Source organism: Diorhabda carinulata, chromosome 7 (genome assembly GCF_026250575.1).
Source record: "Diorhabda carinulata isolate Delta chromosome 7, icDioCari1.1, whole genome shotgun sequence".
NCBI classification, from domain to species: domain Eukaryota; kingdom Metazoa; phylum Arthropoda; class Insecta; order Coleoptera; family Chrysomelidae; genus Diorhabda; species Diorhabda carinulata.
The window spans coordinates 15,846,848-15,859,412 of NC_079466.1; the positions used below are offsets into that span (position 1 = coordinate 15,846,848).

The following is a 12,565-nucleotide window of genomic DNA, read 5'->3' on the forward strand; positions in this document are numbered from 1 at the left end:
ACCAAATGACATTACATGAAAATCATAAATTGGCTCCATAAAATTTTTTACGTCATCAAAAACGCGATACTCTAGTCATTTTTAACATTTATTTAGATTTTAAATGGCTAATGATCAAAATAAACTTTAGACTTATATTCGGAGTATCAAAATGCATGAAAATCATATTTGGTTGAGTTCCAAAAATTTTTTTATATCACCATAACTTCCTTTATTTTTCGATTTTTTTAAATTTTTTTCTTGAAATTTTAGTAGTATACAGGCCAAACTGACCTCAGATTCGGATTCAGCGGGTTAAAATAGAAAGACTTACGGAGCACTTTTATTTTTTGTGTGCCAGTATAATTATTATTTATTATATAACAAACCAAAGCTCTGCAAAAATGACGAAAACAAAATAATAAATTATTGTTTATGTTGACTGTTATGAACAAGATTCAAATGAACCGCGTAATCTTGTATAAGCGCGCAGGCGTAGAAATGATAATTGGAAAATGATGATGCTAGGGAATTGAAAAATTAATTATCAAGAATAAAACGATCGACAAACATATTTTTTGACGGAACAAACGATAACTGACTGAGATTGAGTAGAATAATAATAAAAAATCATTACCTTAAGGCCAAAATTTTGATAATAATTTATAAAAATATGAATTTCGAACAAACTATTTAGTAAAAAAAATTATTTGTCCCCTCCGACTTAAGAGAGCTGTCTGCTTCTCAAGAGACAACAGCCTTTGGTAACGTTAAGTGTGGCACGACGGGCCTATGTGCTCAACGGCTCTCGACCGCCCACAACTATGAACGCAGTCATGACAAAGATAAACTATTTCAAAACAAAATTGATAAGTGTATAAAATATATTGTCTCAAACTGCAAATGTAGTTTATTACAAACTATTATCAATTATTACAATTTAAATACATTTGAATAATGAAATAGGATAAAGGATTGTAGTTTTTTTTTTCAATACATGATTGTAAATCTAGATTTCGTAATTCTATTTCAAGCTCGTAAGAAAAAAGGTTTTGTATATCTCACAATCAAAATCACAGCTGTGTGCTTAAATTTTACATGTGCTAAAAAGTGCGTTAGTACTATTATTAAAGCTTTGAAAAAGAGACGAAATAGATTCGCCTGTCTTACATTGTATAAGCACCAAAAATTATGTGTTTGAAAATAATGACACTAAAGTTCAAAAATTAAAATGACACTTATTGATGTTGTATATATAACACTGATAAAATCACAGTATCCATTTCTCCGAGTAGAAACAAAAATATTCCTCCTTATATTCAATCTGTTGTTTAACCTATGTATTATTGTGAGAATGGCACAACTCTTGTCTAAGCTTGTATGTCTTTATGTTCATCTACGTATCTAAAGAAGTATAGGTGAGGGAAGTATTCCAACTTCCATAAAAATTAGTTTTTCTCCTAGGAAGGTACGCCTCTGTTTTGTAGCCCGAATCGACAGCATACAGAGGTCCTTCTTGCTGTACAAGATAATAGCCACATTAGTGTACACATCTGCGCAGAAAGTGCATCGCTACTTCTGCTCTTCAAAACATAACCACCGATTCAAAGCTGATTCTGGAATGTTACAAGGTACTTAATGTAATTGCCAAAAGGCGGTAGACTAGCTCTGGATCTTTAGACATAGGGGAATCGGGGAAATGAAATTGTCGAGGACATCGCCAAACTTGGAGCCACTGAACTGCTAAAAGAACTCAAATTCGTAGTGAGCTGTGATGAATATTTAATCAGAAGTACCTCCAAAAACTTTTTACTTCCAATACATACACATCTTGGACGGCACATATTTTCGAGGAGAAATTCTTAATCTAAGGATCTTGGTTTGATACCAAAGATGTCATCAACACAGCGACAAAAAGTTAAAGAGTCTATTTCTTATAGAAGGTGACACAGCATGGATGCTATTTGGTTCTTATGAGTATACAAGTAGTCAGTAACCAAGCCATAACATCTAAGAGGCTTATAACCTCGATGAATCGCACTTTGTTCAATTCTATCCAATTGAGAAGTTTTCTCAAAATGTTTATTCAAAGTATCCACCTTATTTACTACCTTCTGGGTGACTGGTACCAATCTATTGTATCAAATCACTATTTCATTTTTGGTATATTTTCGTTTCTTTTCAATGATTTTTATTGCTTTGAAATTTCATTCTAAACAAATCTGTTTCATTAATCAGAGAGATATAAACTAAATCTGTTTATAACATAAGTATTTGAGACAGATTGAAAGAAGTAAATAAAAATTTTGTTTTCTTATAGCTTTCGTTAAAGACAGATTCAGCCATTACAAAAGTGATAAAAATTCAACATCCTACAGGTAAAAGAACATTCCGAAGTATTAAAATCTATACAAATACCTTACAAATAAGAGATTCTTGAATAATGATAAATCCCAATTCTTCATATTTACATTTGAAACCGTATGTACATAGATTCAAAAAATGTGCAAACGGGATACAAACATTTACTTTGTATTACCAGTGGTTTGTCTGTACCCATTCGTTTTAAACTGTGCCATGTATTCAATTGTATATCAACTGAATTTTTCAAAAATAAATTCGAAGTAGAGTTGTTGTGAATATTAACATCAACAAAAATGCTGATGCTGATTTTTTATACTGACAACATGAATGTGTTTGTTGAAGGCTTAAAGATTGAACCAATCGTAGACAGTTATACAAAAGATCACATAAATTAGATATTAGCTCAGATCGTTTCATGGATTTCTACTCCTACCCCAACATCTATTAGAACTAATATCAACCAGTGAGGATTTCCGATTCTCTTTCTTCAAAACTTAATTGAAAATACAATTTTTATCAATTCATGCATTCTCAAGAGAATAGAAACATTATTGTCCGTTTCTATTGGGAATTATTAATCGATATCGTTGTCTTGAAAAGAATAGAAATCATTTCTAATGATCACGGAGACCATGTCTACCAAAATGTGCTTTACCAAAAACTATAAAATTATAATAAGTAGACAACAATGGAAAAAATGCAGAGGCTCATTAGTATTCTACACTGATGTAAAATGGACAAGTAGGGGAGGTACAGGAACCAAGTTCGCTATTTCAATGGGCTCAGAACATTCTTAGTACCAGTAGGAGTCATATGCTATTCTTACACGCGTAGCTCTTTGCTCAAAACGTACCTGCTGCATGGCAGAGATATTCATCCTATCAGCAGAGCAGCCCTACAACTCTTATAAAATTGAATCAGAGCTAGTATAGAACTGCTTAGATTCTTTGAACTGAATAGGAGCAAACAATAAAGTTACTCTTACTGAATTACACAATTTTCCTTTCATATGACCACAAGCTTCCATAGGTTTCCCAAGAAGCCATCTGGTGTAAGTCATAAAAAAGTGAGAAAACGAGTAGAAATCAGAAACATGGAATAAGACCCCAAGTCTGAAATAGTCGAAAACAAGTCTTTTCTATTCCACTAATTGGTCTCAAAAAGGCCGTTTCATTGAACATTGATGAGCTAAGGAAAGTTAGTAGTATGCGCACTTGAGATACTGTCCAGTGAATTATCATCTGAAGAACATCGGAGAAACTCCCGACAGCTTATGTTGCTTCCGTAAAAAACCAAAGAAAACCGCCGAATACATCCTTTGCAAGTGTGAGGCAATCCATAAACACTACGGTACTTACATTCGAGTTTTTTAAAGCCAGAAGAGGTAAGCCGCTTAGCCACCAGGCAGGTAAAGTTATGCTAAATGACTGGTGGACAGTCTGGGGTACACAATAGGTCAAAGTGTTAGCAAAGTACATTCATGACCTTTCGCCCTAATTCATCTAATCTAAACTATTTTCGAATCATAAAAGCATTGAAAAAGTTCCTCATTATTTTTGAGTCATTAAAAGCAGCCAAGGGAATATAGAATCATGCATAGTCGGTTTGACGTTAGACCTTTTGCCAATTTCTCAACTATGTAACTGCTCCAAGAATGTTAGTGATTTAATACTTAAAATTATCGTCGATAATTACATAGAAATATTGCAGAAAAGAGTTTAAGTGTACTGTATTATTAGATGTAAAGGGTAAGATATGTTTAATCCTCATCAAGAAAATAATGGTACATCTCAATCAGCATTTCCATAAAAAAATAATAAATCATGTGACTCTAAACTTTTGCCTGGCTGAATCATGGTGGTGAATGAAGTGCGTCTACTTTACTATGTATAAAAAGCCACACAAGCATTGCAAATTGGTGGTATACATAACCAGGTTGTGTGCTTCAATTACCTCGGAGTCAACATTACCAGTAGCAGAATCCTAACACAAGTAGTGTCAACTATAAAATCGACCAAGTGAAAAGGGAAATTACAAAATCGGTTTTTCGAAGGGAGATCATTTAGCAAAATAAGCATTTGTCAATTAAAGGCAAAGTAAGAATTTACAAGTCATAAACTATTTTGGGGATCTAGATCACACTTTGTCTCAGTTATAAAGTAACAATTATTGATTTTTTTGTAAAAAAAATAATAATTTCTTATAATTGGTCTGTTTGTGACACTGTTTTCCCACTTTATCGAAAATTTATTTCATTTTTTCATTTTATATCATTTTATATCATATATGCTGAAATAATCGATGCACTAATAAAATTCCCCCAAGCTTATACTGCGTCTATTAAAAAATGGTTTTAGACTGGAAAATAATTCTTTGCATTTAATTGAAAGTACAAGTACAGAACAAAAAACGATTTTGACAAAATACGCTAATATACCGGTGTTATCGTAAATAGTCGCGCGTATTATAAATTTACGAGCGGAGGGGTACATGAGAATCCATATCGCTACCAATCAAACCACTCCCTTTGGTGATCGCTCGCTTATGAGAGGATCACCGGCCCTGGTTGTGAAGAGCTTTCAGTTGTGGGCTAATGCTCTGAACTTCATTACAACTATTAGTTTTAGTCTTGTATATAACTGTCTTTATAGAGAATATACTTTATATGAAAAAAAAAATACAAATGATTTAACCGATTGGCAATCTTACTGATGTTTTACAATACAATTGAACATCTAACTACTATCTACTTCAGTTTAATGGTAAAACAATATTGTGTACTAAAATTTTTATAAGAATATTAACAAATAACTTCCGATTTTATAATCCTCTTACTTATTAATTTTAAGTTATGTAGAGGACGGATTTTGTGTTATAATTTACCCTACAAACATTTTTCCATAGAATTAAATTCTAATCATTTCAAAAATGTGAATAAGTTTTCAACAATATTGATGACACTACACTAAATATTTTTTGTTTACTATATAAGACCATTCTACAAAATCATACTTATGTACAATTCTTGAAAATTATCAGCAATAAAGGCGACCATAAACTATTGTATACATTTTAAACCAAATTATTTTTTAACAACCGTTGCAGTACTCAAACGGTTTGGTTTATTTATTAAACCATTTTAATTTCACATAGGTAGGGAAATTGTAGAAATAAATGAACATTAGTTATTTGAAATTTTCTTACAAAACTATTTGAGTGTCACAGATTTGTCTCAAATAAGTCTAGAGTAAAATGATGTATAATATGTAGGTAAATACACCAAAAGTACAAACACTAGTTTATGGCAGTTATCACTAATAGAAGAATCCCCCAGAGTAATTGATGAGGTGTTTCCAAATTCAAGAGATTACCCTTATGAAATAATGATCTTATACAAAATTTCCTCGGATCATCCTCTTCGGAGATATCAGACCAGTTTTGTGTATGTACATTGACTCACCTCATGTTAATCATCTGGTTGGGTGGTACAAAACGTTCTTTATTTTACCTTGTACCTCTCGGATTACCAAATTTGTCTTATATTAATGTGACTATGAAAAATAACAAATTTAGCTACCCAACTAGAATATTATTTTATTCATTTATGGTACACGATTCTAATAGGGACCCACATCATAGTTAATTGATTCCAAGTGTTCTTTAGATACTTGAAGTTCCATTTACGTATCAAATTACGTACTTTATTTTATATTTATGTGACTCTAACGATCATACATATAATTATTTGTACAATAGGATATAAGTATTTGAAAGTGGTCTGTAAACAGATTCAAGGTCTTTAATAGTCTGGCATTCGTCGAATTTAAGTAATTATTTTATTATTTAATAAATAGTTTATTCCAAAGTAGTTTAAATACAAAGAATATGGTCAACCATCCATGGTTAGCCCGAATATATATTAAAAGCCCTACGAGTTGGTGAGTAAAGTAAATATTGTAATTACGAAAATGTAACCACCGTTTTTTATTAAATTATATTTATGAGTTGGTAGAAATAAAAACCCTCGGCATATTTGTTATCAATTTTTTTTATATTTAGTGGTATTAAATAAGGAAATTACTTAAAATGTCAGTTTATTTAAATACATTTCTTATTCTCAAGTTTTTTCTAGAACCAATAGTCTGAGGAAAAGAAAATACTTTCAAATTCATGATATTTTCATTGAATAATGAATTATGTGTTAAGAATGGAAGAAGTGAATCTTCGCTTAAAAAGAAAAAAAAATGAATTTCATCCGAAATAGCTGTTAGAAGTGATATATCCAAAGTAGTCTAAGGAAATTTTGTTATAGAAAGACCCATAACAATATACAGGCAATCAATTGGAATTTGTCGCATCAATTTAGAATCACCTTATACAGAGTTATTTCCATGTTATATAATGAGATAATGTTTGTCTTTTTTTCTCTATTGAATACATAACGCAATTAACTTTTGTTTTTGTCATATATTCTGATAGAAATGGCATTGTATGCATATACCGAGACCTTTTAAACAGTCAATTAAAAATCTGAATTGTTAATTAATAGTGAAATCTGATTGAAATTTGTTAATGGTGATATTCATACTGAACACTACTACACATCAACACTCACAATAACACGGTTAGGTATTTTGAACTCTCTGGGGGAATCTGGTTCATATACAGCTCAAAGAACGAAACAGGTTGTTGTAGTAATTCGCCCTTTATTTTGTTCGAGAAAACTAAAAATACTTTATTCAATTGAACGTGATTTGTATATAACAAAAAAATAAGGTTATGTATCAAGAAAAAAAACAATGTCGCTTCACATGCGTGTTCGATCTCGATGCATTCTTCCCTCCCGCTATCTCGCGAGTGTCTTCAGAGATTCTTGAGTAGCATTACAAACATACTTTGCCTACTAAAAAGTGACTTTTTTACTGGTATCTTTTTGGCAACACAGTTTTTGACAGATTGTTCAGTTTGGTCAATAATTTAATCACGAATCGACTTATGAAAATTCATGCTCGGTTAAGAGAGTGCATTGCGCACTTTTCCAATTTATAGGCAGTTTGGTCGGTCTACTGAGGGAACTGTTCGAAAGCTTGTGACTAAATATCGAACCCAGTTTATACTATCAGACATTAAACCAGTAACACGCAAACGTACAGTGAGGACCGAAGAAAATATTGCGGCTGTATCCGCCATGACTGTGAAATGTCCATTCACCGCCGTTCGCAGCAAATAGGCCTCCGTTACTCCACAGCGTGGAATATTTTGCGAAAGGATTTGGGTGTAAAACCTTATAAGATACGGCTGGTGCAAGAATTGAAGCCATACGATCTCCCACAACGTCTAACATTTGGTGAATGGGCGATGGAAAAGTTGTAGGGAGATAAACTATTTTATCAAAAAATTTTGTTCAGTGACGTTCATTTCTGGTTAAATGGATACGTCAACAAGCAAAATTGCCGCATCATGGAGTGAAGACCAGTCAAAAGCATTGCAAGAGCTTTCAATGCATCCCGAAAAAGTCACTGTTTGATGTGGGTTATGCGCCGGTGGCATCATCGGGCCGTACTTCTTCAAAAGCGACGATGGCCTTTTTTTTAAATAGGAGAATTGGACATGCATTGCATGTGGTTTCAACAAGACAATGTCACAGAGCACGCGAAACAATGGCCAAATTGATACCCGCCTTCGGTGAACAGTTCATCTTATGTTTGAGACCCATCATATGTCTACAGGGATAAACTAGAAACGATTGACGCACTGGAAGCCAATATTCAAGTATTTATTCGTGAAATACCGGCCGATATGTCGGAGAGAGTGTGCCAAAATTGGACCTTGAGCATGGGGCTATTTAAAGCGGAACCGCGGCCAACATTTGCATGAAATCATCTTCAAACATTAAATTTTACTGATCGTTCTTTCATCGATTTTTTTCAAATATTTGGTAGTTTTTTAATATCAAATCAAACTACAAGGGCAAATCACTAAATACAGGTTGTGTAAACGTGAATGTTGGTGTGATGGTAGGACACACCATGTTCATTATAAATTTCAGTTTCGTTACATGAAAAACAACTGATTCTGTAGAATAGCCTACATTTCATTAAAAAAAAATATAATTTTAGTCAAAACTACTTTACAGTCAAGCACGTTAGGAAACTTTAAATAGCCTTAAATATTTTAAACTAAACTAATTTAATAGAGATATTTCTTGTATAAATAACGATTACATCCTCCATGACGTGAAAAAATTAACTCCGGGTATATACAACAACTATATAGCTTTAAAATTTGGTCGATTAATTTTTTGTTTTTTCAATTTCAATTAACAAACAATTTATAAAAATAATAATATGACGATCCTTATGATAAATAACTATTTGTATATACCGGGATTTTTTATAACATTACATTATACTAAGGTTTGAGCTTTCAAGAACATATTTGTGACTATAAAATCTAACAATCATCTGAACGTTATCTCCGTTAAAATGTATAAATTTTACAATATCGAAGTGGTATGTATACTAAAAAAAATGTTTCAACAAGTTACCTGGTGGCTAAATCACGAAATTCATCGGGATTTATAGCGATTAATTTGAAAAAGTGGAAAAATTCAGCATAGAAATTTTCTTACAACTGAATGAATACATACATATTTAAATATAGTCGATCAAATTAATTTGTATCTTGACTTCACCAATTGTAAACGTTCATAACCAAACTTTTATGATTTACGTTAAAAAATATTAATTTTTATAAATGTTAAGTCTATTAGTTTATGAACGTGATGTTGCAGGACTATGGCAATTACACTAAAGTGTACTATTTCTAATATATATACAGTTGAATACTTAGTAGGGGACTACGATGCTAAATGGGGATTTAATTAAGCGTCAGATACCCATTGGATTACAAAGTTCAGATGATAAGTTAATCTGATCGTTTGCATGATGCGGGTGGTCGTAGATAAGGGTTGGAATAAAAAAGGATTGAGCGCGTCAGATTTTCTAATGGGGTATTAAGTGAACCTCATTCATCAATCATTACACAGAAGTGTAATGCAAACTCGCGGCCATTATTATAATGTGCAAAAGAATTCGCTATTTTGAAATACTCCAGCTCGTTAGATTAAGATACATACAGTTCATTTTTATGTCCTATACTAATAATCTGCCGATTATCTAGAGGGGTTCGCCAAATCTGACAAAATATTTTTTTTTTATTTTTTCATATAAATCTATTTGGTTGAGCGCCGTAAGGCATAAAAATGATAAAATCTCGGAAACCGGGGCCAGTCAATGAATCTGTATAACAAGTATTTGACTGCATTATTAAAACCTCAAATAAAAAAGTTAAAAAAAATTACCGATCTCGATAACAACAATTTAGTGAAAATTGTGGGGAGTAGGGGGATCAAATGTTTAAAAAACAATTTTATATGTAATAAATTATGTTTGCAGCATAATGAAGTTTGTATAATATATTTACATACACGACAAAGTAACAGTAGCCACTTCGTTAGTTCCTATCATTTTGATTATTTCCTACGTTTCTATGACGTTAAGATAAAGTTCAATTTAATGCATTGTACATATAATTGAAGTTTCGATAGTTCCTAGCAACATATACAGAGGTCGGCATGAGTTAGGTAACGCTCATAAGTTTAGCAAAGATGTCGGAAAAAATTAAAACGAAGCATGTTCGTGCTTCAGACAGTTGTGCCTGTATTATGATAACAGATGCTTTTCGAGTAGACGCGTTTTTAGAATTCGCCGTTACCGAATCGTTCAACAGTGTGGAAGACGACGTACCAGAAATTCTTGAAAACAGGCTCTGTTGCTGACGCGCCGCGTTTTGGACGAAAAGGGATCTGGCTCTATGTAATTTCTTTTAATAAATTAATTTTGACGCTGTATTTTTTTTCTTTTAATGCAAATTTGATGCCCGACTTATACCGACCTCTGTATAAATTAAGTAGTTTTCGGAAATTTTGACCTGCATTGAGCTATATTTTATTTCTTTATTGTTATTAGATTACTAAAAGTGTGTTTTCCATATTCTTTATTTGACAATTTTTCCTAGACTTGGACGTGTTCTGTATAAGTATTGGATTTAGCAAAAAGACTCATATTTGCAGAAAGTCCCAAAATGAAACACAAGAAAAAAAAGCAATTGGGGTCGCAAAATGAGGGTAAATTATACATTACAACGCTATAAGAACAAGTCTAAGGTTTCTTGAGAAACTAATTAAAAAAATATTTCACCGAGCAAAATAAAACGTATACTAAGTTGAGAGTAAGCGTTGTTAATATTCAAACTTATATTCATTGTTACCACTTCACCAACAAGCAGAATTTCATTGTCTGACGCCCGTTTCGATCACCAAGTTCTGTCTATGAAGACAATAACTTGGTTATCGAACCGCGCGTCTAACATTGAGTGCTAGTGTAGCAATAAAAATAAAATATATAGGAAATTCGCAGGTATGGCTTAATCTCGCTTGGGATGTATGGTATATTCATTCTGTAATGAAAAACATTGTTTTCTTGTATGAATCACATTAAAAAACTTTTTTATAAGAAGTTTTATAGTCACAAAGTTGTCCTATTTTGGGTACTGGAGTCGAAAAAAAGGAGATAGCTGATAAACTAACACAGAAAGGAGCACAAACATCCCAAGGGACCAGAGCAGTTTTGTGGAATCGTCAAAGATACAATATTGCAACACAGTACGGTTAAGACAAGAAAAAACACTAATAGGAAACTAAGATCAGAAGATTTTGGAATAATTCATTAGATACCTCAAGAATTTGAGGACCAAAGCAGTTTTTTGTAATCATCAAAGACACAATATTGCAACAACGCTGTACGGTTAAGACAAGTGAAAACACTAATAGGAAACTAAGGTCAGAAGTGTTTAGAAGAATTCATTGGATACCTGAAGAAATTGGGAACCAGAGCAGTTTTGTGGAATCAATTAAAGATACAATATTGCAACAATACAGTACGGTTAAGACAAGCGAAAACACATTAGGAAACTAAGGTCAGAACAGATGGTAAAAATCCATTGGATACCTCAAGAAATTCCTTCAGTGAGATAACATGAGATAACATCTATCCAAATACTTGCTAATTGCTAGACACTATACGATCTCAGAACTTCATAATTCAAAGAACACTGAATAAAACATGAGGATCTTCCTAAATTGAAGCCTGCAGATATTCTAGCATTTGTTTGAAGATCAGGAAGAAAATAATAGATTGGGACAGCCCTTGGAAATTTAGTGAAGGAGAGAGCACAATAGATCTTTCAAGTCTCCATAATGAATCGTGATCCAATCAAGTTTCCTAGTCTTGTTTTGATATTTGATATGTTTGCAATAACCATAACAAACTGTGAACAATATAAGTACCTTTTGGGCGATTTGAACCCTTTATAGCATGATATATAACGTTTCCAATTTGTCAATTATTCTATCGAAATAATATTTGAAAATATTAAGTGTTCACTTTTGCTTGAGTAGTTTTATAATTTTTTTCCCGATTCTTGCAAAAGTTACTAGCCATGTATAGAAAAATGGATGGAAAAAGTTGGGGGGATGGCGAAATGGAGTGTCTAAAAAATTATATGTGAGAAATGACTCGAATTTGAACTAGTAAATAAATAAAAAAATATTTCTCGAGACATTAGATGCAAATTAATATTTATTGTTTTCTTTTGCTTAACGGAGATCTGTTCTTCATAATTTTAAATCTACAAATCAATAAATAACATAATAATAACGAATTGAGAGCAAAAAAACCAACATTCCTCCTTATCAAAGGTATTCATCATTTTTTGGGTTCATTTTCCACAACACATTTCGAAGAATCTTCATTAGTAGTCTTCGAATCTTCTGTGGGTTTAATATCTTTAGAAACTAAAGGTGTAACACTGGGATCTAAAACAACTTTGGGTTGGGTTGTGGGATCGTTGACTAAAGTTACCGTAACATTGCCTGTTCCGGTTGAAGCTAATTGGGAGGACGTCTGTTTAGGGGGCAACTTCAATTTCAAGGGATTCCTTAGTTTCTTCAATGTGTATTCTATTCTAGCAGCTTCTTGTTTAAGCATGTTGTATTGCGTAATGTCCAAACCTATTTGTTTAGATTTTTTATGAATTACCATCAAATGCTGTCTGTTCCTGACATCTTGTAAAATGTATTCCTAAAAAATATACATTGAAT

The 12,565-nt window shown here is 32.4% G+C and overlaps 2 protein-coding genes across 4 annotated transcripts in view; one reads left to right on the forward strand and one right to left on the reverse strand.

Moving 5' to 3' along the window:
- Nucleotides 1-12,565, forward strand: part of LOC130896716 (THAP domain-containing protein 1-like) — a 28,282-nt gene that overhangs the window by 8,064 nt on the left and 7,653 nt on the right. The gene's annotated exons all lie outside the window — the stretch shown is intronic.
- LOC130896715 (calcium uniporter protein, mitochondrial) overlaps nt 867-12,565 on the reverse strand; it is a 183,023-nt gene continuing 171,324 nt past the window's right edge. For all 3 annotated transcript variants that reach the window (XM_057804989.1, XM_057804988.1, XM_057804990.1), the window contains one exon: nt 867-12,545. In XM_057804989.1, coding sequence (XP_057660972.1) covers nt 12,171-12,545 — 375 coding nt within the window. In that variant the 3' untranslated portion in view covers nt 867-12,170. The remainder of the gene's footprint in view (nt 12,546-12,565) is intronic.